Raw genomic sequence first — 27,465 nt, 5'->3', positions numbered from 1 at the left:
GTGAGACCTCAACTGTGTTACAATTGCCCCTACCTCTTAGAGGCAGTGAATATCATTACTGGGCTTATTCATCCCATTTAGGCATCTCAGTGGCAATTTGTACATACAAATATCAGATTTACAAATGCCATTATGATGATGAAGTACGAAATTAGGTGCACCATTGTACTTGCATTTTTGCCCTGGCCCTGGGCTTCTGGCCTTTTAAGCATCTGGCTCTCAAATCTTATTATTTTTGCATTAAATCCATAGTGGCACTTCATAGTAATTCATAATGACAATGAATAGTCCTTGGGCCAAGGAAAGAGTGAGAACTACTCTATAAAAACTGGTGCTTAGGGCACTAACCTAGAATTTGGAAGACCCAAGATCAAGTCCCTGCTCCAATGCCTATTTAATTATTTATATAAAAAAGGAACAGCTTCAACAGGAGAGAATCAGAGAGGCCCAATCCACTGGAAGAGGCAGTCTGCATTTGCAACCTTTAGCCCAGTAATAAGGGCATTCTCCTGCAGTGTGGAAAACTGAAGTTCAAATCCCCTCTCTGTATCAGGCAGAGAGGGGAATTGAACTTGGGTCTCCCACATGCCAGTTGAATGCTCTAATCATTGGAGCTAATCTAGTTTGGTCTAAATAGGGACAAAGAACAGGAGCCACACAAGAACAAAACAAAAATTGGATTAAGTGAATCTATGGAATTTTTCCATTGCTTAACTAATATGATTGATTCCAAATACAAAGGTCGGTGGTTGAGCTGAAATAAGAAGAGGAAGCTGAAATGTGGCTGACGGATTGTAATCCTAAAACTCTTTTGTTCACTTCAAGCATTTAAAATTGAAGATCCAGATTTCTACCCCAAATCTACATTTAAAAAGAGATGATGTCACAGTTCATTTTAACAAAATGATGGAAAATTCAGGAAGCAAGATCACAAAAGATCGGACAGTTGAATTCAGCATTTTGTCAATGTCTTAGAACCATACGATTCTGTCCATCCAGCTCAGCAATAAAGTGTGTTTTCAACACATTCTAATAAGTTTGGTCTAAACTTTGTAATAGGTATGTGTTGTAAGAAAAAGAGCAACCACAAGAAAACTCCACAATAATTTGGTTCAGTGGTTTTCAAACTAGAGTACATGAGCTCTCAACAAGGGGCTACATAAGAAAAATTCTGTAATGGCATATTTTATTTAATGAAACTTGGCAATCTAATCATAGGTGTATTATGACCCTATCTCATATGGCAGTACACATTAGACTACATTATTTGGAAAGAGTTATGCAGCCTAAAATTTTTGAAAACCACTGTATCTGTATCTATATGTATCTAAGGGCAGATACAAAAGAGTAGGGCCTACTAGTTCAGAGAGTGGTTACTCAATTATTGTATCTCTTGTGTTTTATGTACAGAACTGTAAGCTTTTCATGCTGGACAATGTCTGGCTGTTTATGCTTGCAGAACGTATATGGTGAATCACATAGTATTGATTTGTTTCATTCCACAAAAATATTCTTGATTTTTCAATGCTCCTGTTCTCCTTAGTGTGTGTGTGTGTTGGATATACCCACAACAACCCTGCTTAAATGCTTTATTTTTTTCATTTTAAATGCTCGCTGTCTTAGCATTGTTAATTCAATAGCCAGGGAGTTTCCCCCTAAAAATGTTAGATGATATAATGGGGGTAAAAATCATGTTCCTTATTTTAATTGATTTGTTTTGTAAGCTGCATATGTTGAGCCATCTATTTATATATTTTTTTCTTTTATTACCAGGGACTAAAAAGGTAGCCATAATAAATCCTAGTTTTCATTGACTTTTAATACTATTTTCTCAATATACTGTATTAAATAATTTCTATTAACTATATTGCTGGCAAGGTGACTGAAACTTGACAATTCATTGTTAGAAACCAGACTGATTTTGACCTGGCACCTTTTAATCTCTAAAACTGACAGGAGCTCTTCATTTTCAGTGCTGAATTTTTCACAGGTACTAATGTCCTCAATGCCACTTTTATTTTTGGATCTCCCTTTGTCGTCTTCTATACCAGAGTGTTCTGTACAATCTTCAGTATTCCAGTCCACTGGTAAGACTAGACCCTAGCAATCTGCAGAGACAGACTGTCCTTAAAGAGACATAGACAGTTTTGAGAACTGCAGATACGTTTTTCCATGAATACACATTCTGAACAGTGTGTGCACTTTTCATTCCAAACAAACACTTTTCTAGTGTGTAATTCTTAGAAAAATATGTACCAAGAATGAACATGATATAAAATTAAAGTCTAAAAAAACCCAACCCCTTGAATAAAGAACATACCATTATCAAGTATGTGCAGGCCAGCTTGTGGGTAGCCTTTTGCGTGTGCACAGGAGAGATGTGACATGGTACCTTCCACCCTCCCTTCTGCCCCTATGCAGGCATTGGGCACAGACCTGTGGGGTAGCTGAAGCCACTCTTCCTAGATAGTACTGGCAGTGTTTCTAGCTTCCCAGTGGGAAGAGAGAGAGGGACTCTATCACTACCTATCAGAACTGAGCCAGCTGAGAGAGGAATGCCCATCACTCCCTTTCAAAGGGTGATTGATCTGCTGTTGCTGCAGCAGCATGAATTACCTTGAGTAGAAAAAATAATTCTGTCTGAGTGAGCTGCTGCACAGTTCTTCCTCACTGCCTCCCCTACCACATTCTCCATGGCTTAACAGCCACAATGTAATGCATTTTCTATATTTGTGCTTCAAGGAGGGCTTTCCCCGTCACCCTAGCTTTTCCTTCTGCTTGATCTTACAGTCTAATCAACATCCTACGTGTGTGACTGGTTTTTGTCATAAAAATGAATTATGTACCAATCATCATTATGTTTTTCACTGTGAGATCAAATTGAAGATTGTGTCTGTTAAGGACAGATAAAGCTCCTGCTTAAAAAAATATCTTTGGTAATTAGGCAACTTGATAAGGAAATTGTATGAAAAAATGTTATCAAATTTTTAAAATATGCCCTGTTTTGAGTATGCCCACTTTGTGATATTTTTGTTTGCAAATGATGTAAAACAAAGGATGACCAAGGAAATGGAGGGCCTGTTTTACTCAAGGAGACTAAGAGAGATTGGTTTGTTTAGCCTAGCAAAACAAAGGCTTAGTGGGGGCATGATAGCTTTCTATAAATACATCAGGGGGGTAAACGCCAGGAACTGTGAAAAGCTATTTAAGTTAAAGGACAATGTTGGCACAAGAAGAAATGGGAATGAACTGGCCATGAACAAATTCAGGGTAGAAATTAGAAGGTTTCTAACCATCAATGGAATGTGGTTCTGGAACATCCCCCTAATGGGAATAGTGGAGATGAACAACCTAACTAGTTGTAAAATGGAGCTTTGATAAGTTTGTGAATAGGGATTATATGATAGAGTTGCCTGCAATAGCATGGGACTGGACTCAGTGACCTGGTAGATCCCTTTCAATCCTTTGTTTGAGTCACATACCAAAATCAATAATTTGCTGAGTGCCCTCCATTCCAATTGCAGCAAGGGGATTTGAAGCAACCCCAAAACCTGTTGAGTCAGGTTCAGTTCTGAGGCTAGAAGGTACCAGTGTCATCATTTAGTCGGACCTTCTGTCTAACACAGGCCATACAACTTCCCCCAAAATAAGTCCTAGAACATATCTTTTAGAAAAACATCCCATCTTGAATTAAAAAGGTGTCAGTGCTGGAGACCACAACAACTTGTGACAAATTGTTCCAAAGGTGAATTACTCTCACCGTTAAAAATCTATGCCTTATTTCCAGTCTGAATTTGTCTAGCTTCAACTTGCAGCCATGGGTTATACCATTCCCTGCTAGATTGAAGAGCCCATTATCAAATATTTGTTCCCTATGTAGGGACTTTTAGATTGTAATCAAGTCACTCCTTAACCTTCCCTTTGTTAAGCTAAATAGATTGAGCACTTTGAGTCTGTCACTATAAGGCATGTTTTCTAATTCTTTATTAATTCCTGTGGCTCTTCTTTTAACCCTCTCTAATTTATCAGCATCCTTCTTGAATTGTGGGCACCAGAACTGGAGCACTGTATTCCAGCAATGGTTGCACTAGTGCCAAATTCAGAGAGTAAAATGACCTTTCTACTTCTATTTGAGATTCCCCTGTTTATGCATCTCAGGATACATTCACTCTTTTGACCACAGCATCACACTGGGAGCTCATGTTCAGCTGATTATCCAACATGTCCCCCAAATCTTCTTCAGAGTCACTGCTTTACAGTCTTCCTTTAGTTTTTGGGGACATCATCCCAGGCTTCTTTTATGGCACAGAGCTGAGAGGAATATGAAGACATACTGCATCTTGTAGAATGATTCATACTTCTTGGATCTGAATTTATTTCCTGAGGCTGATTCCCACTTGTTGGTGTTTCCTACAGGTTTTTTTTTGTTTATTTACACCAATGTAACAACCCCAATGTGTGTTTCATACATTTATAAAATTGACTCCACATAAATTAATACCAATGTAATCATATGTGTTATAAAAGCAGTGAAGAAAATGTTTATCTTCAGATTTTTATATTTGCTTTATTTTTATGTACATGACACATCCCAGGCACTAACCATAACATATAATACAGTATAAATAAATACACTGTTAACTGACACTATTTTAATTAAATGTGTCATTTATATAAAGCTGTTAGATGCCTGGATTCTTCTGTGCACATCAGTTTATATATCTATAGAATGAAGGTTAGTGAGGGGATTGCCTTAATATAACATGTGTTTGAGGGCACTCCTCTTACTTTCAGGTGCAATAATTATTTTCCACAGACATACCATCTGTCTCAGTATCTGCAGGCAGGCACTTAGCCCTGTAGCGAGAGGGCAAAGAGAAGTTGGCTTTGCTCTGCTGAACCCCATCCTTCACTTTCCCTAAATCATGCCAACAGCACATTAAACTTTCCAGCAAAGCTAGCAAGCTCACTAGAAATTAGTGAAGGAGAGATTTCTCCTCAATAAAAACAAGGAAAGGGGTGAAAGAAAGAAACATTAATCTCCTGATATAAAGTTGTTGCTCTCATATAACTACTGTTGTCTGTACTGTTTGTAGTCCCTCTCGAGGGTAGGAGAAATGAGCATAAGCTTTGGCATATGGTTGACACACAAATAGACACTGGCTTTTGCCTCTGTTGAAGGGCGCTATGTTGCACTAAAAAAATTTCAAAACATTATTGAATTCCAAAGAACATGAAATAAATATGGGAAAGGTAACAGTATTGTGTTTGTTTTAGCTAAATGCATCCTGTTTTGTAATAACCAAACTAGACTTGCTGCAGACCCTTGTAAATATATACAGTTTGGTTCAAAGACTGTTTTATAAGGAATCCTCATCTGAAAAATATATATATTGAAGCCTAGAATGCCACATTTCCTTCCAACCATTTAATATTTTATGTCTCTATTTGCAGCACTGGGTTAATTGAATCTGTAAATGAGATTGAGGTTTTAAGCATTCAGAGTGCGTTCAAAACTGATCCATAGCACATACAATTGTATAGATTAACATGCAAAGGACATTAAATGTTATTTAATGGGAAAAATGGAGAACTACTACTCTTAAATTCAAGTTCATACACTGACTTCTCCTGTGTAAAATATCATTGTTAAAAGAGGAGACATCCAATGATGAAAGGCCTGATCCAAAAGGCCTGGTCCAAAAGCCAATGAAGAAAATGTAAAGAGTCTCGTTGACTTCAGTGGTCTTTGAATCAGGCCCTACGGGCCAAGGCAACAGCAGATGCGCCAGCACTCTTGTCACTGCAGCTTTAATTAATGACTCCAGACCAGAGCCAATTATCAGAGCTGTGCCTAATGGATGTGCTGAGGAGAACTAGGAGGCTACTTAGACCATTAGGCAGATGATATAAAAGGAAGGAAGAGGATGGGAGGGAGGTACTTTTCCCTCCTTGTCTCAGGAGCTGAGGGCTCCCTAGGCCTATAGATATAAGGCCATATAATGTATGAGGGTGGTGGAAAACAATATTGTAAATACACGTGGTGTTTTACTAGAAAAAGGTCTCTGAGCTGTTTGTGGATTTGAGAAGAGGCATGAGAGAGTGAGACCCTGCCACACCCTCCAAGAGTTACTGTTGAAGTGCAAGATGTTTGGTTCCTACATACACTACTCAGTGTCATTAGAATGAGGAAACACTTGGATGGAACTGAAACAATGTGGTTGTGTTTTATCCAACTTTGATTTGGGGGCATTAAGAATTAGTCTTTTCATGAGACTCTGTACTCTGTGTTTGTCAGCCGGGGTAGTTCACGATGTCTGCACAAAACCTGGGGCATTCCTTGGCTCAGTGAAATATTTTGAACTGGAATTCTGGAACTTAAACTGACTATTTCTCTTTCAACTCCAATCCAGTTATTGAAAGTTCAAGTTCAAGATGCAGCATTGCTTGTGGAGAGTTGCTGCTGTTATCAAAGGATATGTGTTAACTACATTAAAATCCTAAACCCAGGAGAAATACTTTTCAGATATGTGGAAGGTTATAGTATGTCAGACCCAAAATTTGACTTATAACAGTTATTGTTTGGTGATGATTATATGTTGAATTCCAAGTTCCTTTAAAAGAAAAAAATATATGTGAGACAGCACTCCATCGCTGAGACAAAAATATCTATTGATAATGCATGACTTTTCAATATTTTCTTCTCTTGCTGCAAAAGCAGCCATCTGAGGGAATTAAGGGTAAACAATCCAATCCTGCTGTCTCTTTTGTTCTCAGAAGGATGTCAGTATTGATGTTTTTGACAGAGACTAAGTAGACTCTTAAGAAGAAGAATAAGTCACAGCATTTCTAACTGAAGGAAAAATCAATTTGTCAAATAAGTAGATAACAATAAAATTGGTGGGGTAAAATATACATTCGAATTTCTAACATTTCTAAATATAGTTTATACAAGATTTTAAAATGTGGATGCCCCCTTTTAATTTAAGAAAATTACAAGATTTTTGTTCTTATTTTACATCATTGTGATGTATGTTTGTCTCTAGAAAAGATACAAAGGATCAAGTACTTTCCTGGTGTGACTCCTTGTTTCTAGTAGATTTCAGTGGCCTCAATCAGCAGTGGCAATGTGTCATTAGGAACAAATGGGGCTAAAGCCCATCAATAATGCCTCAACTGTCACACTATAAATATAGGACCAGATTCTCTAGTGGGAGTGTCATAAAGAGTCTGTGATCTGGCCATGAATGCCTAACAGAAAACTATTTTCTGGGTGTTACTGTGCTGGATCTGCATCTGTTCCTCTGCCTCCCCTCCACAGGGGACACTTAAAGGGTCCTTAGCAGGTCAGCTGTCCTCCAGGTCTCAGATCATGGCCAGGAAATTTCTATACTGCTCGGCCCTAATTCAGTCAAGCACTGCTAGGGTCTTATGTCTGAATTGTGGCATTGGCTCAGATGGTGAAGACGGCTCTAGCAGGGAAGGCCTTCCTACTGGGAAGTCCCCGAAAGGCAAGAGGAGAATTCTATGCTTGTAAACACATCAGTGTTATATCTTAGCTCTTGCTGGCATTTTCAATCATTTAATTAAATGGATTTTGTTGATCCTCAGTTCATGGTTAGTATTACCAGTATATATATGCATGTGTTTTTTGTTTATATTTTTTTCAATAACAGATTCCTGTGCTTCTCAACCTGAGTCAAGATCCTGATGTTAACCTGCCTGTGAAACCACTAATCTTTTCATTGGCCATGGGTGCTTGTCTTGGAGGTAAGGGAATGTAATCATTTCAGCATTACTGTATGTATAAACATTCCACAGAATAGCTCAAGTGTAATAAGGATCTATGATTTTATTATAGAAAGCACACTCAGTTCATATTGACTTTGGAGGGCAATGGATCGGGCCCTTAATGAGTGTCTGCAGCATACCCTATAATAGAGTTTATTTCTGATCTGAGTTTGAAGGCCAGATATGCATAACGTAGTCTAAATGCACAGAGAAGCAGTCCAGATGGTGCTTAAAGGGTTCAGATCCTTTGTGAGGAAAAAGAAAAGGATAAATTTAGCATTCAGATTCATAGATGCCATAGTGGCTTATTTAAAAGGACATGCAGTTAATGTATAATATCTGTGATCTAAATATCTGATCCAAAGGCCATTGAAGACATTGGGAGATTTTCCATTGACGTCAGTGGGCTTTGGCTCAAGCTCAGAAGACTACATACAGATCTATTCACTGCCATATTTAGCACTCCTTACTCAGACAAAACACCCATTGATGTCAAGTTGAATTGAAGTCAGTGGGAGTTGTGCTTTAGTAAGGAGAGCTGAATAGAACCTGGTGGTATTTAGCTAAAAATAAAATACCAGTTTGGTGCTAACTTGGGTTCCTTGTGTTGCTGCTGTAATTAATCTGCCTCAACATAAAACAATGTGATAAATTAGGTGGATTTATTTCTCTGCCAAACTTTATTATTAAAGGAATCCCACAAGGATCTGTTGCAGGCCCAGTCGGCATTCTAATTTATAAAGCTGTATAGGATAGCCATCTGGTAGCACTTTAATTCACCTTTATGCTGGTTATTCTTTTTTATATTCAACAAATGCTTCACTGTCATTGGTTATGAATGAGTTACCATTCTTACCAGGATCTTACCAAAGTACTGACTAGTCTGTTTTTAAGTGCAATTAAAATAGCATGTGATTTTAGTAGAATAATAAATCTAATGTTGATTTTGATTGCTGACAGTACCTGAGAATTTAATATTTAATTAATTATTTAATTAAATGTAAGAATTTAATTTAATTAATAGTACTGTTCTATATTTCATCTTATAAACATTTAGATACTTGTTTAGATGCTGCTAAAACTCATGTTGATTTTCCACAACAAAAATTAAACCCAAATTGAGCTTCCTGAGCTATACAGGCCTCTCTCATTTATTCAGATAAGTGATTGCTAGTTCAAATGACCTTAATACCCAGCAAGGATTATAATGATGTAATTGACAGATTGAATTTTAAGGGTGCATTGCAGAGGTTGGATACTATACCAATCATTTGTTATTGGGACATCTTTTCATAGTCATCATTGTGACTTAGTCAGCTGAGCTATCCCTCTTCATCACAGGGGTATGAAGCATCAGCATTTGTTAAAGTAAGGGCTTAGCTAGACAAAAAGTTAGTTTGCAGCAAACAGGGAGGAAAATTTACAGTGCACTAGCCTGCCGTGCACTAACCATGTGTGTGGACCGTTCCACCATGCACTAAAAGTTCCCTAGTACATTTTAGTCTATTCTCATTTCAAACAGCAACTGGTCAGTGTGCACTAGGGAACTTTTAGTGCATGGTAGCAGGGTCCACATGGACAATTAGCATGCGTCACGCTCGTGTGCTGTAGGTTTACTCCCCAGCTTGCTGTGCATCAACTGATTGTCTAGACAAACCTAAGTGTCAGAGTATCCTTTTATTTCCAGAATTTACTCATGCTTGCCTCTGTGCATCTCTAAGATACTACTATGGTTTCATTAAAGTGGTTGGCTGAGATTTTCAAAAGTGGGAGTTAGGTGGGCAAACCCCATTGGAATTAAACAGGACTCAGGTACCTAACCCCTTTGGGCTTTTTAGTAGAACTCAGCTGCCATTTCTAAAGTTTCACTTACCTTCTTGCCCATATTTGTTGTTGTATCATCATGTGCTGTTAAAGAGAGAAAATAATCATGTATGTGTGAAGTATGCAAAATTGGTAAAGGTGTAAACAGTGCTTTGGGATTTATTTAAATGAAAGGCACTATGTGAATACAAGAAGTGCTCTGATACTAAGTACTTAGATGAATAGGTTGATAGAGCATTATCATTAGTAGTTAGTAAACTCAGAAATGAACTCTCTGTACAGCCCTTTGCCATTATTTGAAAATAAAGTTGAAGGCTGAATGAAACATGTCAGTCAGTGGATGGATGGCCTGCAGGTGCTCACATTTCAAAACAATCGGCTATATCTTGGAAGCCAGTGAAGGGGAACTTGGTGAGAGAGCCGTGACTGGAACTTAAGAATGAAAAATGCTCAGAATACACTTGTTTAAAGTGCTCTAGCAGCTAAAAAAGACTAGACCAATCTTCTCGTATGAAAGAACCAGTGATGACCTTTTTGAAATTCATTACAAAGGAAGAATTTATGTGTGTTGAAATGGTGTAAAGAAATCCCATGAGGGCAAGTAATCCTATTGTATTGTAACTATACAATACAATTATAATGTGATTCTCTGCTGCATTGGGCAGAGACTGGATCCTACCAGCCACTCATGCAATCAAGGAAATTAAGTACACAAGCCATTACATAGGGAAATTTGACTAACCAGTGCAATTTGACTCACCAAACATGGATTTACAGGTTGTTTTTTAGCAGTACACAGCAGCAAGACTCTGTTGATATATTATTAGCAGGGCTTAGGGTAAATGCTGTTGCACACACTGAAGGCTAGTGTAGGAGGGTCAGTTCACCACTTGGCCCTTTCCCTGGCACTGGATAATGCCCTTGAACATTAGTACTAAAGAATTTAAATTGCATGCTGCTGCTTCTTTTCTGCCCCTGGCTGCTCCTCATGTGGTTGTGGGTACTCTTGGGGGAAGGTAGGGATGAGGAAAGACTCATACTACTCTCCCAGCTCTGCAATGGAAGTGCGGTTTTGGAGTACAATCCAGACCAGTGAGAGGTTGTGTCACTCCTTGTCCTTGAGTGCCTTAAAACGCTCTGCTACTGTAGTTCTCTGTATGGATGCTCCCAGCCAGCATACAAGAATTTATGGATTGTCTATGGTTAGGCAACCCTGGTTCAGCAACTCTGATTCCAGCAGCCTGCTAGTAACACTACAACCACACTCTGGTCTTCACCAGCTGTGGTTCCTACTAGCCAAGTGACCCCAATACACCCCCAATCCTGAATTTCCCCAAAACCATCTGCCCTGGAATGCCCAGCCATATTCTGAAACATTCAGAGGAGTCATAAGGTCCATTGGTCCTTTAAAAGGACAAAAGCACAACAACTTGTTGCCTTAATTGGACAACAACACTTATATTCAAACACAGCACTGGCTTAGTATAGATTAAAAGTAAAACAAATTTATCAACAAACTTATCAAGGTTTTAAGTGAGTTCAAGTGCAAGGGAAAAATGGTTACAAGCAAATAAATGTGAAGTATGCTTTCTAGTGATTAAGATTTAACAAGCTACAGCCTTGGTTCAAAGTTGATTTCTTATCAGTCTTTTTCCTTTCCAGCCATCGCTGACATTCTCTCAGTCAGGAACTTCCACAGAAGTACAAGATGTTAGTTTCTCCTATCTTCCTAAGTGAAAGATATTTGCCTAAGTATGTTTCCCACCTATATTCAGTTCCCAGAAACTTTAACCCCCTTGGTTGAAGGGCCCATCTTTCTCAGCTTTCAAGAGCTCTAGCACCTTGTGTCTGTCCAGTGATGGATTTCAGGGTGGTGTCTTCTTTCTCCTTATATCTTCCCAAACTCAGTTTTTTTCCTCAGACTCAAGATGACCTCAAGTTTTTCTTCCATTCCCGTGGACTTCCCACCTCCCTGCCGATTTGTATATAAATGGGAATTCCATTGTTTTGATCACATCTTGCTTAATTTAATTGGAGACACGTGGCTAACTGCCTTCCCTCCTCTCTGTGAGAAAACCTTTTTCTCCCTTTGATTGGTCACAGATTTTAAAGCAAAATATCAATGAGTATCTATAAGTACTCATATAGTGTTAATACATACATTTCACAATGACATTAATCACTACTGTGTCATTAGGTTTCATAAAAGACCTTACTTCATACACTTTTATAATACAGTTATACAGTAGGTAATCAATTGATTCAATTACTTATCATTTGAGGCTCAGGCACCCTGTCTTTATAGTCCAGTATGCCATTGAAATGTGTTCTCAAATAAAGTTTTTTCCTCCTTCTGGGAAGAGATGCCATGAAATCTGATGAAGACTTCATGCTGGTCCCTTATCTGCTGGTGATACTCGAGTCGTTACCGCCTCCTTTTGTTAGCTTGATGGTTTTGTTTACCTTTTATATAAATGTACCTTCACTCTCTCTGCCTGACAAGCAGGCCGGTCAAGCAAACTAATCCAAATGCTTTGTCTAGGTCAGACTGGGCTTATTCATGGCTTTTCAAACACATTTTAAGAAGCATAATTTCAGTGAGTTATTAGTTTTCCAATGATATTTTGCACGACCCCTTTTAGATACAGATTATGACAACAGTGAACTAGAGTCCCCTGGATTGGTCAGGACAGCTGGAACTCACTGCAATATGCCAGGGAGCTCTTGGCCATCTGACATTGGGATGCTCATAGGGTCACATGTGGGGAGAGATTAAAATGGCATATACTGAGAGGATTTCTTCAGTTCTGCTTGCTGTTCCCCCCCTCCTTTTTTTTTTTTTGAAAAGCAGGTAGGGGTGGAGCTGGAACAACTAACTTTCCTCTAAGTCCACAGGCAGTGGTGGACATGACTGGCTCAATGCCTCATGCAGCACAGGAGAGGCAGCAACAGCTCTTCCCAGGTACACTGGAGAGGATAGGCTCTCAGAAACCAGTCACAGCTCCCTAATTCTCAAGGATGTCCCTGAGTATTTGCCAGCTTTATGCCAACAGATATTCCCTTTACACAGGGTGAATTCTTCAGGGGAACTCTCTGACCCGTGTAAGTTAAGCTTCTAAAGTCAAAAGTGAACATGGTAGACTGGAGATTTTAAGGTTGCTGGACTTATGATTTCTTCTATCTGTGTATTGAATGATCCTGTTCACTCACACATACCTGCACAGTAACGGTCAGCCTAATTAAGCATTGGGAATGTATTGCTTATAGTCTTTTCAATGCTTATTTTTTACAGCTTTAATATCTGGCAATATTGATTACTTTTTAATAATTGATGGAGCCTGATAGAACCTGTAAAACTGCAATACACCAGAAAGTATCAGCAAACAAAAAACTTGGTGGCTTGTTTCCTGAGGTATCTTGAAGACCATTACCCATTCCATAATTCTCCTGAAGGAGATTATAATGAAAATCTGAAAGCTAATGTTTGGAGGCACAATGTGGTGGCACAATGGTCTATTGTCTCCTTGATTTGCACATGGAACTCCAATGATGTGACTGGAGTACTAGCCCAAATCCCAGGGGAGTAAATCCAGGGAAGATTGCTAAACCCTCTCTCTGGTTGCTTGCACCACTTTGGAATATGGGATTGGAGGGGGTGGGGTTGCAGGCAATTGTCTGCTACTGGGCACATTTCCAGCTTCGGTTACACTGGCAGTAGTTAGCAAAACCCATGGGTGAATCAAATCCATCATCTTATAGGACCTCTGTTCTAGATTATAGCTATTTAAAGAAGCAATTGACTACATAAATGGGCAGTCAGGTATAGTGTCCTAGTGACGCAGCACTACAGCTTCACTATCACTTGGCTTGTCTCTTTGCTTTACTCCCTTTATGTTGTTGAAGGTGATGTGTGCTCTGCACAATGGAGATTTATAATTTATTATACCCTTTGGTGCTATCAGATAAAATGTTAAACTATCTACAAGCCTGCAAGACTTAATGAAGGTAGAAACCTGGTTAATATTGCCAGACAGAAGTACGTCTTTGTGAGAGATAATATGAGAGAAACGTTATAGTCTCTAATAATTAGGCTTTAAAATATATTTCAGAATCAGTGCTAAATTGGTACTAGGAAAACAGCATAGATATAGCTAAATAAAATTCTTTTATAGTAATAACAGCTCACATTTATTTAGCACCTTTCATCTTGAAGGATACCAAAGCTCTATATAATTTTAAAAACCTGAGAATATTCAGGGTGAAAATATAGTAGCTGTTGAAGAGTACACAGTATCACTTCACAACATTTAAGATAGAAAATGGGGGTTTAGTCTTATGTCTCATCTAGAAGACAGCTATATTTTAGATAAGTTTCCTGCCTGTGAAGGTACGTCAGTTCATAATCCAAATAAAAGGGTAGAATCAAATGGATTGAGACTGATTGGGATCTTTTAAAAGGAAAAGGACAGTGTGTTGCATCTTGACCTTTACAAATAGCTGAAATAAATAGACTTAGGGACTGTTCCCTATTTTTCAAGACAATAATAAATGTGTTTCTAACAATACTGTGCCTTAGAATGCTACAAATCTAAAAGCAGAAATAATGTACCGTCATCCTGTCTTATGTTGGCACCTTCCCATTTCCATTCTTGAGTATTCTTAAGCTATGGTTGCTGTCAAGTACACAACAACACTGTTTACTTGTCCTCCTTTAAGAAGCTCTCATTTCAGATTTAAATTTTACATCCTCAGTCTCTCTCTTTGTCATTCTAGCAGGAACAGTGTCATATCCAGAGTGAGCACCAATAAAATTGCTATCTTCTGTGGTCAGTTCTTCATATTCACCATCAGTGTTTTCCAAAATGTCCTGTTGTTGATTTTTCTTATGAGCCCCAAGCATCTGTATATTTCTCTCCTCTCTTAAACTCTAGATTAATGTTGCTGCACCTGGTAAGTCCTTAAGAGATATTCACCCTTCATGACATCCAAACTCTGGGTCATATCACTTCATCTATTTTCAGTAGGAAGTCCTGTTTAGACAATGGTGGTGCAATAATGCCCTAAGTTTGAGAGAGAGGCTTATTACAGGGACCTGACAGCCAAAAAAAGGTGCTGTACTCTTTAAGATTGCTAAAGAGGAACCTCTCTGGAAAATGTAAAGCAGAAGATTTAGAATGTTAGATTATTCCAGCCAAAATTCAAAACAGTGTTTGTCATCTGTAAACAGGTAGCATCTCAGGCCTGGTTAGTCTTCAGACTTTGAGCTAGCCTAGAGACAAAAGTCAGGATGCTTCAAGTCCTTTTCCTCAGTTTGTCAAGGGTTTTTTGACATACAGGTCTGACAGCAGCTGTCTCTAGTATACTTTAATATGCAGCTCCAAGGAGGAGGAAATAATTGATCTCCAAGGATAATGCTACAGAGTCTCTAGCAAATCCACGGAATTGACCAACTTCATCGTTTAGATCACTTCTGAGCCTTATGTCATCATAGGGATGCCAGGTTAGTCAATTAAACGTGAATTAAAGCTAATGGGTTTTCCTGGTTTGATTTGACAGAAATCTCTCTCTCGTTGCTATAGCAATCTCTTTGGAACCTATGCTTTCAGCAAACACTTTGCTCCTTATACTGAATGTTTGGAAAATCAGATGCACATGTTGCCTCTCTCTGAGGAAAAACTAGGCAGTATGTGACTGTCAGTGAACAAAGTCACGAGGCATGACTGCATTTGGCAAGTGGATTTGTCCCAAATTACCTGGCATGACGACAACTGCACTAATCAACAAATGGAGTGGATACGAAATATTACAATTATATTTATAAAGTATTTCCCATCCAAAACTAAGGAGCTGTGGTTGTTGTACAGTAATTCAGAATACATTGTTGACCCATATGGAAGAAAAATCAGAGAAATGTAATGAAACAAACCCACTTGTAAAAGCTACAAAGAAAATAGATGGGAAGAAGAAAACAGCTGCAGCACTGCTAGGTCGATCTGATTTGAAAACATAGACCAGGCCTAAGTAACAGACCAACGTTGGTGATCACTAGGACCAGCTTTGTAAAAAAGTGAGCAGCTGTTGTTTATAAGCAGGGAGGGAAGAACTGAGATGGATGTCAAGGAGGGAGCAATTCCAAATGGTTGAGCAAATGCAGCAAAGGTGTGATCACCAGCTGACCCACAAGAAGGTGGTGGAATGTCTAAAAAGTGGGTGACGCCAGAATCTGAAAGCCCATCAGGATGAATCTCCTGAAATAGATCTTGATAATAGTTAGGAGCAAGTTAAAAGCTTAAAAACAAACCCCAGGTGGGCCAACGTAAAATCAATCTGCCATTGTACTGGAAGCCACTATGAGGAATACAGAGTGGATAGAATATAATCACTGGTGCTCAGAACAATGAACAAATGGCATTCTGAATGAGCTGCTACTGACTGACAAGCGCTGTTGAAAGCCCTGTTAGGGAGGAGCTTAACCTTGTGATTATCAGCTCTGTGGTTTTTGTTGCTGATATAAGGTTGTCACAAGATAAATAAGGGGGATAGTCAGAGCAAATTGTGCAACTGAAAAAATGTGTGAATAATATATTTAATTGTGATTGTTATAGATTGGGTTAAAACCTCTTATACTGATGAGGTTTTTTAAATTTTATTGTTCAGAAGTTTTAACATATCCATGCAGACATATTCAAATACAATGACAAATAAAACACAGAAGTACAGATTTAACAATAACACAATATGAAATATTCATAGATAAATAAGATAAATTTTTATTCCCTAACTCCACCTCCTCAAACAAACAATCCCATCCCCCTCAACCCAACATCAGAAGTCCAGATTCAGTTGTAATGCTCTCATGAAAGACCAAGTGTCTTCGTAGTTGGATCTTGTGTCTCTACAGATTAATGTCAGTTTTCCCATGAGGCTGTTGTTGGTTAGGTCAGTTAGCCAACCAAAGAATGCATGGTGAATAGCAGATTTCCATTTTTGTAAAATGATTATTTTGGCTACTATAAGTGCTGCAGCAATCCATTTCCTGGCATTACTCAGGCAGGGTAGATCTTCTAGAATGTATAAAACACAGAGGCTTGATGTAAGGGAAATACCTACCACACTAAGGAAGAGCACAATACACTTCCTTCCAAAAAGTGGGTATACTTTGACATTCAAAGACTACATGAGGGAGGTTTGCATTGGTGCTATCACATCTCCAATGTTTACTATGTGGGGCAAGTTCAGTTTTATGCAATCACTCAGGAGTCCAATAATATCTATTTAGAATTTTGTTCTGAAAGAAATGCAAAAACAGAGAACTGGATGTTTTGCATATATTGTGCCAGATATTATTCCATCTATGAGAGGAAATGGAAAGGTTTAGCTTCTTCTCCCATTTTTTTATGGTATAGTTAGTAGGATAAATCAAGGAGTTCAGCCATTTGTTTGTTACCCACAAAATGTTTTTGGCGAATATTCTTTTTCAGGTGCACTTCAAGTGGAATGATATTTGTGGCCTGCCAACAATTCCCCAGGTACTTTATAATTTTGAGCTGAAGCTGATTGTTGAAAGGACCTTGATTTATTAATAGTTGGTGTTTGCCACACAGATATGTAATGGGAGGCTAAAGTAGTACATTCAATAATATCTTTTATGGTTAATATGTCATTGGTTAGCCAAGTGGATTTGAGTTTTGAGCTATTAGCAAATTTAATTTGGGTATTATTTCAGATTGGCATGGAAGGAGGGTTGGATTTTGTGAGGAACGCTCCAGGAGATAAATATTCTATTTTTCCTTAAAGGTGCAGGCAACCATTTTAAAAATGGATGTGCAGAGAGAAAGCCAAAGGGGTTAACTAATTTTTCTTCTTTCTCAAGCCACAATGGGGCTTGGGAAGAGTTGATGGGATAGAATCATCTTATTAAAAATCTTAATTGAAAAGTCAGGTGATATAAATACAAATTAGGAAATCCCCCCCACATTTAGCCATAATTTCTTAAGTATCTTGTGGATATCCAGGATGTCTTCAAATTCCATAAGAATTGTTGTACAACTCTATTTATGCTTGTGAAAGTTGAAGCAGGAAATTTAAGTTTAATTCAGCTAAACATATATATCAATCTTGGTCCTACATTCATTTTAATAGCTTCTACCTTTCCCAATAAAGATATTGATAGTGAACACCATTTCTCTGTCTTTTCTCATTTCTGTGAGTATGACATCCATGTTTGCAGATACTATCTTTGATGAATCAGAACATATCCTGAGGCATAAGTAGGTTATCTCTATGTATGAACGAAAGGAGAATGATTGATAGTATTTGATATGGATTTGGTCATGAGAAATATCCATCACTTGAGACTTGTTCCAGTTTATCTGAAATCATGATATCTCACTGAAGTAGTTTATTGCAGATAGTAGTGATGGAATTGAAGAGAAGGGATTTTTGAGTGAGCAGAATGTCGTCTGCATCTAGACTAAGCGTTACTCTTTATCCCAGATGGTAATTCCTTTAGTGGAAGGTGTCTGTCTGATATACGCTGCTAGCGGTTCCATAGCTATATTAAATAGTAGAGGCGATAGATGACATCCCTGATGTGTTCCTCATTTTAATTGAAAAAGGAAGGAGATTGCATCATTTGTGAGAACAGATACAATGCGTGATTTGTAAATAATATCAATCCAGATCAGAAATTTAGGTCCAAATCCAAATTTTCTCAGGATCACTTGTAGGCATGGCAATTTCACGTGATCAAAGACCTTTCCAATATCTAACAATAAGATAGCAGCTGGAGCATCAGTTGTTTGTGCCTGCTGGATTAACTGGAATATCTTCCGATTATTGTCTGCTGCTAATCTGCTATGACTAAAACCCACCTGGTCTGCATGAATGATTGATGGAGCAGTGAAATAAGAATCTTTTTCAGAATTTTATAATCTGTGTTCAACAGAGAGATGGGGCAGTAATCAGAATGACAAGTGTCCTATTTTTTTTAATTAGGGTAATCATAATTGTTCTCATGTCCCGTGATAAATATTTCATTAAAGGCTTCTGACAGTATCAGTACTAATTGATTAAGGTCTTATAAAATTCTGCTGGAAAGCCGTTGCACCAGGCACTTTTCCCAAGTTGAGCGAACCAATTGCCTGCATATCTTCTAGTAGAGAGATATCTTCCTTCTTATAATCAGTTTGATGTAGTGAGAATGTATTGGTCATATAGTTTGCAGCTGAACTCACCATGATGATTAAAGGTTATCATTAAAGTTCTTTAAATTATCTGTTAATTTTATCATGTTCTGAACAGAAAGATCATTGTCCTGCAGCAAAGAGGATATAGAGTCATTGGCTGAAGTCATTGTATTTTTCCACTCTAGGAGTTTGCCTGCCTTATCCCCCCGCCATTCGTAATGTATTTGTTTAACTCTAGTAAGCATGAATTTGTTCCAGGTTGACATATATTCATTGTATTTGTATTTTGGGGTAGTGAGAGAGTGCAGGAGCTCATTATTTTGGGGGTTTACTTTAGGGTGTTTTTTTGTCCCCCCCTCCCCAAATTTAGCAAGCTTCTCTGCCAAGAATTAAGTAATATGTTCCTTTCTTCTTTTCAGATGTGAATTTTATGCATTCTCCCCTTAAGGTTGCCTTCAGTGTTTCCCATAACGTTATAGTAGAGGAGACAGCATTTGTATTTTCCTTCAACAAGTTGATGGTTGACATTTCAATCATTTTTTGAAGAAATTTAGAGTCTCTAAGTAAATGTGTGTTTAACTTCCGACTTGCGAATCTTGTAGCACTATGGCCAGAATCTATGTGAAGAGAAATTAGAGCAGTGATGGGCAACCTGTGGCCCGCGGGCCACACATGGCCTGTCAGGGTAATCCTCTGGCAGGCTGCCAGACGTTTGGTTTACATTTGCATGGCCACCCGCAGCTCCCAGTGGCATCCCTGTTGCCCATGCCATTTCCTACAGCTCCCATTGGCTGGGAATGGTGAACCACAGCCATTGGGAGCTGCGGGTGACTGTGTAAATGTAAACAAACTGGCGGCCCGCCAGCAGATTACCCTGATGGGCTGCGTGCGGCCCGTGGGCTGCAGGTTGCCCACCACTGAATTAGAGCATGATCACAGATGATTATACTACCAATTTACACCTCCAGACATGCAGGAGCTATCACCTTAGATTTCTTTATATCTAATCTGGAATAGGATAAATGAGGTGGAGAAATATGCATAGTCATGCTTCATAGGATGCTTCAGTCTCCAAGTATCCAGTAGTCTAATATTCTTTGGTAGGGATAATGGATGGTGTGCCAACAAGTCCTGAGATTTTCACCTAGAGCACTGTGCTTTGTCTATGATATCATCCATGACAGCATTCCAATTTCATCCTAATAACACTGGGACATCAGCTCTGCTGGACATAAAATCAGATATTTCTGCAAGAAAGGCTGCATTTCCATCATTAGGATTCTATACACTCTCCAGAATTAATCTCTTAGTATTGAAAATGCCTTCAATTATTATGAATCTGCTCTCCAGCTTTTACCATGACTGAGTAAATTGAAAAATTAGGCTCTTGTGGATTAGCATTACTACTCCCCTGCTTCTGGATTTGAAAGAGGAGTGATATTCATGTCCTACCCATAGTCTTTTAATTCTGTGTACATCTTCATTCCTTTAATGGATCTCCTGAAGGAAAGCTGTATGACATCAATTTGATTTTAAGTGCCTGAAACTTTTGATTCTTTTGGAGGATTCATTAAGTACCCCTACTTTCCAGGAACAAAACTTAATAGAGTTCATGAAAAATCAGTGATTGTTCAGCTGCTCATTGGTGCCCAGTAAATTGAAAGCCTTTGAGTGTCTTTCTATTAAGAACAAACAAACAAAAATCATACACCACCCACCTTACCTTTAACACCCCAGACTTCTAATACAATCATGTTCAGATCCCAGATGGCGTAAGCCTACACCGACCCTTGCACCCCCCCAATATAAATTAATTAGGAATCTCCCAGAAATATATCTATATTTACCAAAATACGTGCATGTGCCAAGTATATAAATGAATGAAACCTATTGCTTCAGAGATATGAATGCATAAGTAGTAGTATATAGTATATAAATGTTAATATGCATATGGTATATAAATAGTTACCTCAACAGATTAATGGAGAAAGGTAAACATGAAGTGACAAATGATAATGTGTGCAAACAAATATGAATATATTATTATCATATACATATTATAAATACATAAACATTAAATATGGATAGAAATGTAAAAATTACAAATGTCCATACAAAGTGATACAGATAGTCACAAATAATACTCAAATAAATAATTGTGAATATATTAGCTTCATGTACATATTTAAATACATAAATCAACATAGATATAGTTATAAATATAAGTGCATGTAAGGAAAGGAGATAAGAGTAATATAATAATTGTGAATGTATAGATATTTTTATATTGGCTTATCAATATATTGAAAGTATTGATTCTAAAGATATACTAAATATCTTGCATGTCCGTACTAATTACACTCTAGAACACGATTAAAATATCAGATATGTCAAATATTGCTTGGCTTTCCCGATCACAGGTTCCTTTTCTTCAGGGCTATACTCTCCATTTACTTTTCCTTTTTGAGAGAATCCGACTGTTACCCTTAGAATCATAGAATATCAGGGTTGGAAGGGATCTCAGGAGGTCGTCTAGTCCAACCTCCTGCTCAAAGCAGGACCAATCCCCAACTAAATCATCCCAGACAGAGCTTTGTCAAGCCTGACCTTAAAAATCTCTAAGGGTGGAGATTCCACCACCTCCCTAGGTAACCCATTCCAGTGCTTCACCACCCTCCTAGTGAAAAAGTTTTTCCTAATATCCAACTTAAACCTCCCCCACTGCAACTTGAGACCATTACTCCTTGTTCTGTCATCTGCCATCACTGAGACCAGTCTAGATCCATCCTCTTTGGAACCTCCTTTCAGGTAGTTGAAAGCAGCTATTAAATCTCCCCTCATTCTTCTCTTCTGCAGATCTCCCTTTGTGAGATCTGGTCTCAAATCCAATACTGCTTGCCAAGCATCCAGTGGAATATTGAAGTATTTCACAGAATCTGTTATCTTCATTATGAAAATGGCAGGATATCTGATCCTCTGAGAGCTGCTTTGATGCCATTAAATGCTGCTCTCTTCTTGCTTAAATTTAGAGAGAAGTCTAAAAACAAAGAAAATGTAAAATCATTATTCATAAGCATTCCTTTTTTACCTAATAGCAGACATAACTTTGTTATTACATCTTAGCAATTGAAAGATGACAGGTCTGGGGCTATTGTACTCTCTCCTTCTGTCCCCTGCCACTCAATAAACCCTTTCAATCTCCAGGGGAAGCAAACTGGGATCCAATCTCAGTACCTCAGAGACTGTGTTCTGGAGAAAGCTAATCATTATTTTTCCTTCCAGCCCTTCAGGGATGCCTACAAACCACAAAGTATTCCTTTGTGATCTGTTTTCAAATTGGAATTAATTTGCAAACTGGATACAATTAACTTAGGCTTGAATAAAGACTGGGAGTGGATGGGTCATTACACAAAGTAAAACTGTTTCCCCATGTTTATGCCCCCCCTCCACCCTGCACTGTTCCTCAGACATTCTTGTCAACTGCTGGAAATGGCCCACCTTGATTATCACTACAAAAGGTTTTCTCCCCCCCCCCGCTATCCTGCTGGTAATAGCTCACCTTAAGTGATCACTCTCGTTACAGTGTGTATGGTAACACCCATTGTTTCATGTTCTCTATGTATATAAATCTTCCCACTGTATTTTCCACTGAATGCATCCGATGAAGTGAGCTGTAGCTCACGAAAGCTTATGCTCAAATAAATTTGTTAGTCTCTAAGGTGCCTCAAGTACTCCTTTTCTTTTTAAGATTTCTTGTGTCTCCTCAAGACTGGTTAGTCTTTGCCTTGAGAGCACCCTCCATTTTAACCTCCTTCAGTTCTATGGCTGTTTTCTGTATTTTTTTCTCAAAAAAGATCAAATGTGCTTTAATTTCTCCCACATCTTTAGAGAGTTCACGTGTATCGTAAGATAGAAGATCAAATGTGGTACTTAAAAAGTCCTTCATAGCTGCAAAGTCCTGTCTGAGAGACTATTGGGTTTCCTTGACATTACCTTTCTTTGGAGATTCAAGCTTGGGTCATTTAGGGTATGTCTACACTGCAATTAGACACCCACAGCTGGCCCATGTCAGCTGACTTAGGCTTGCAGGACTTGGGCTAAGGGGTTGTTTAATTGCAGTGTAGACATTAGGATTCGGGCTGCAGCCTAAGCCCTGGACCCTCCCACCTCCAGGGTTCTAGAGCCCAGGCTCCAGCCTGAGCCCAAACATCTACACAGCAATTATACAGCCCCTTAGCCTGAGCCCTGTGACCCTGAGTCAGCTGGCACAGGTTAGCCATGAGTTTTTAATTGTAGTGTAGACATAAAAACAAGGAGTCTGATGGCACCTTAAAGACTAACAGGTTTATTTGGGCTTAAACTTTCATGGGTAAAAAAAACACTTCTTCAGATGCATGTACACATACCTCAGTGTTTCTATTTTTCTTAGCAGAATCCCTAATAACTCAACAAAAATGATCCCTCTCTTCTAATTAATAAATTTCTGACAGAAGGTTGTAGTTTAGGTACCCAGGAGCCCTTAACACAGTGAAAACACAGGGACAGGAGCAAGACAGAAGCAGAGAGAGAAAGTTAAGCCGAGGCAGCCTGGAAGCACAGTAATGTGGCCCCAAGATAAAACTAAGAGAAAATGCTTTTTGAATACATGGTGCTGGCTTGAACAGCAAATAAAGGAACTGTCTCCTGCAATTTTATTCCTCCTAGGTTCTAAGAAACATGACCTTGTACGTTCCTTGTAAATACACAAGATTACATTAAAGAAAATACCAGACTGTGTTGTCTCTTGTCAATTTCTACTTCCAGCTGCAGCACCTGCAAGGCCCAGAACTTTGGCTAGCTGCTTGGGTAACATTACTAAATCTTTCACATGATCGTAACTGAAGATTGAATTACTTGAAGGGAAACTGAAAAGATTTTTATAAATAAAATTCTGAGTAACCAATGACAAAATCTGTGGTATTTAATGACAATTACATTGTCATTTTAAATGCAGAAATTAATTTTTTAAATTAAAAACCCTATCAAAAACTGATCTATTAATTAAGGATGAAAGGAAAAATCAAAAACAGAAGACATTTCCCATAAATTAAATCCCACACACCAGAACCTTTGATTTTAGTCCACAAAGAAAAGTAAAGTAGAAAATAACATGAAAATATTCCCCCAATGGAATAATAATTTTCTGTTTTCAAAGAACAACATACAGATGAAAGTTTTTTCTTCCTAACGTCTGTAGATTTTTATATTGTCCCTTACTTTAATATCTGAGAGTCTCCAAAACATTTAACAATAGAAATAACAACAATTTCTCCTCCTTTCCCAGCTTGTAGGAGAAATAGGTTGCCTTGTTTACAGGCTGGTGTGTGAGAGAGCATGGGTGCTTGGTGCCTTTGTGTATGTGTTTTTGAAGAGTCTCGTCACTTGAGAGTGTGAATTCCACAATCTTGGTGCATCTACTATAAAAGTCACTTCTTCTGCACTCAGAAGCAGCCTATTATTAATGTCAGTGTCATGGCAACAGTGGAAGTTTGCTGTCATTGCAAACCGTGGCCACTAAGAGAGAGGGGTTCTGTCAGGTGGCTAAAATCAATCCGTGAGGAATTTCAAAATTGGAATTGCGACCTTGAACTGGACAGTGCTTGCAATTTCTAAAACTGCACACCATATTAGTTAAAGACAGTTGCAACAAAGAACTTTTAAAATACTCTTCACCAATCCCAAATACAAACACCATAGTTTTAAGATTATTCTATATAAGTATATTTCAGGTTGAGGGACAAATATTTGAAAAGTTGTTGCAATTTTTTAAAAATTGCCCTGACTGTCAACTATATAGAGAGGCAGTATCAACAGTGTGTGGATAGGATGAAGGGCAATATTCTACTTGTTCTATATCCATGAGGTTTCATATTTACTGCATTGTGCATCTTGTGTTTTTAAAAGGGTCCTATGTCATGATATAAAGAAAGGAAGAATAGTTTAATGGTTCAGCTCCGAAATCAAATTATGTTCTGAATTGCTTTAGTAAAGAATCTACATAAAATTTAACACTAATTTGATGCTATTTACACTGTGGATGAAATTAAAGTAAGTACTGCAGTACCTTTATTTGTACTAATGATTTTCTCTTTGTGGAAAGCAGTTATTTGCTATGCAAGTTTTGCAAATTAGTAATAGACTAATGATTGGAGAAGGATAGCACAGGTGGCATTTTGGATTCCTAAAACACAAGTGTAGGTTTATTTAATTGTATTTATTTACTTAATACATTTAATTGTCATGAATTTCAGCATGTCCTTTGCTTGAAGCTTGTACTGTCCATATTTCAGATTATTGTATTTAAACACATTCTTATTTCAGTGGGTCACAAATACAAGACAGAGTGAACTGATCTACAATAGAAAACTGGCAAGTACATTCAACTTGAATGTACTGGGGACTTCTAGCCAGAGCAGAAGGGGAAGTAATATCATGCTTTTAAATTCTATTGCAGCAGAAAACACTAAATCTTTCCAGATTCCTCACTCAGCTGAGCTAGCCTTTTCCTAGATCTAGCCCCTGTTTTGGAAAGTCACTGACAACTGGTGCTGTTGGTAGGAATATTTGAAAATCAGTGGAGGGAGAAAAAACAGGAAAAACTCTATTCATGTGGTGATTGACTCATGGTCACAGCAACAGTGCTATCAGGGTTCTAGCATAGTTTCACTGACCAGTATGGAAAGGCGTTGTTTTTAGAATCATTTTACTACTATGCTATTGAGACTATTCATGCATAATATGGAACATACCACAAGGGTTCAGTCGTAGAGGGGTCACAGCTGGCATGTTGATCGTGACAGCAGGAGTTACAGAAGCATTTCAAACAAGGAACCTGAACCATGGCTGATTCGAGGATCATGTTGAAAGTCCTGCTTTCTAAGTTTGGTTGTCTGATGTCCCAGCTTTTGAACAGAATAAGGAACAACAAAAAATGTGTAAAATGTTAGTGGCATACAATATTAAAGTGGAATGAGCCTTCATTTCAGGTGCATAAACGGATAAAATGCCAGGGAGTGGACCAGGGGTGGGCAAACTACGGCCCGCGGGCCACATCCAGCCCTCCAGCCAGTTTATTCTGGCCCTTGAGCTCCTGCTGGGGAGCAGGGTCTGAGGCTTGCCCTGCTTCTGTGTACCAGCCGGGGAGTGGGGTTGGAGGCCGCTCTGCACGCACATGCTGAGTTTGCCTACCCCCGGAGTAGACTATTGATATTATCCCCATTGATAGTGCTCCGTTTCTATTTCAGTACTATGTAAGTTGCCTTTTCTGAGAGATGTGTCTTTTGTTGTTGTCTCAGATTTCATATCTCGGTGTTATAGATGTTTACATGAGAGAGAGATACTGGCTGGTTTGTTCACAGCGGGAGATAGTAAAGTAATGCACAAAGGATCTGCCACAGCATGCCTTGTGTCCCTCAAGCTCAAGCTTGTAAAACAACATAACTACACCTTGTCTTTCATAGGAGAAATTTTGATTGCTGATTTCCCCCCAACAATTAAGGTTGAGTCCTGCAATACTTACTTACACAAGGTGGCCTCATGGAAATAGTGAGACTGCTGCTAAGTGCATCAGTGTTTCAGAATCAGGCCCCTAGACTGCATGTAATGTAATGCAGTCTGGGAAAGTTAGCTAAAACATTTAGTTTATCTGCATGTTTTCCTGTAGACTCCATGCACAGGTAAAAATGTAATCCACTCAGGACCTTGATGCAGAAACATGTTACCCAAAAGATGTCAGGTTAGAGGAAAATGTTTCGTTTTCATGACTGAAATCTCTTATAGTAATTCATATCCATGTGCTGTAACCTGTAATGCTTATCTTGGGTTTGTACACAGAAGTAGCAAGTTGGGGTAAGAGCACAGAAAGAGACCTACCTAATTTAAGTTAAGCTCTTCTAAGATTCCAGAGCCAGGCTTAGTTGAAGTCAGCTATAGTCATGTACAAATATGATTTTTTTCCCCACTGGCTGCTGGTTATTTGCCGAACAATTAGTTGATTTAATTTTTCATGCCCCTCCAGCTCTTTATTGTAAAAAAAAAAATTGCTGGTGATTTTTAATTTTTTACACACACAAACTATAAAAATAAAAGTATACAAGATCAGGAATGTAGTTTCATAGATGCATGTCAAATGATTCTGCTTAAAGAGGCAAATTTGAATTGGTCTTTTGTGAAACATAGAAAGTTAGCTAAACTATGTGATGGCTGTCTGTTCTACGGCTAATAAGAATCTTAATTTAATGTTAACTTTGGTAGCCAGATTTGTGAGACCAGTTTATTGCAACGTAGGAAACTGAATGCATTATGGCTGTTTAACCGTACACATCATGTTGCCTGTTTCTGAGGTACACAGAGAATATTTTGCTTTGAAAGTGAGTGGGAAGCCTGAACCAGAATTTATTGAATGAGAATTTTCTTTAGATAATATAAGCAAATGCCCCACCCTCTTGTCACATGAATTGAACCAACATTTAGCCAATGGACCTACCCAATCTGGCCTGCCAAACCACACATCTGGTAAACCTCCCAGATGTACTAATTCTCAGTTGGCTGTGAAGAAGAAAGCAAAGGCTGGGCATACTTAGAATTTCATTTAAATATGTGGCTTTTGTTTCTGAATCATTCT

At 38.4% G+C, this 27,465-nt stretch overlaps 1 protein-coding gene across 1 annotated transcript in view; it reads left to right on the top strand.

Annotated features, from left to right (window-relative positions):
* OCA2 (OCA2 melanosomal transmembrane protein) overlaps positions 1-27,465 on the top strand; it is a 283,495-nt gene that overhangs the window by 193,964 nt on the left and 62,066 nt on the right. The window contains exon 21 of the mRNA XM_073327707.2: positions 7,677-7,770. Coding sequence (XP_073183808.2) covers positions 7,677-7,770 — 94 coding nt within the window. The remainder of the gene's footprint in view (positions 1-7,676; positions 7,771-27,465) is intronic.

This window comes from Lepidochelys kempii, chromosome 1 (genome assembly GCF_965140285.1).
Source record: "Lepidochelys kempii isolate rLepKem1 chromosome 1, rLepKem1.hap1, whole genome shotgun sequence".
NCBI classification, from domain to species: Eukaryota; Metazoa; Chordata; order Testudines; family Cheloniidae; genus Lepidochelys; species Lepidochelys kempii.
Note: the sequence above shows the minus strand (reverse complement) of the source record. Positions and strands in the feature narration are given on the sequence as shown.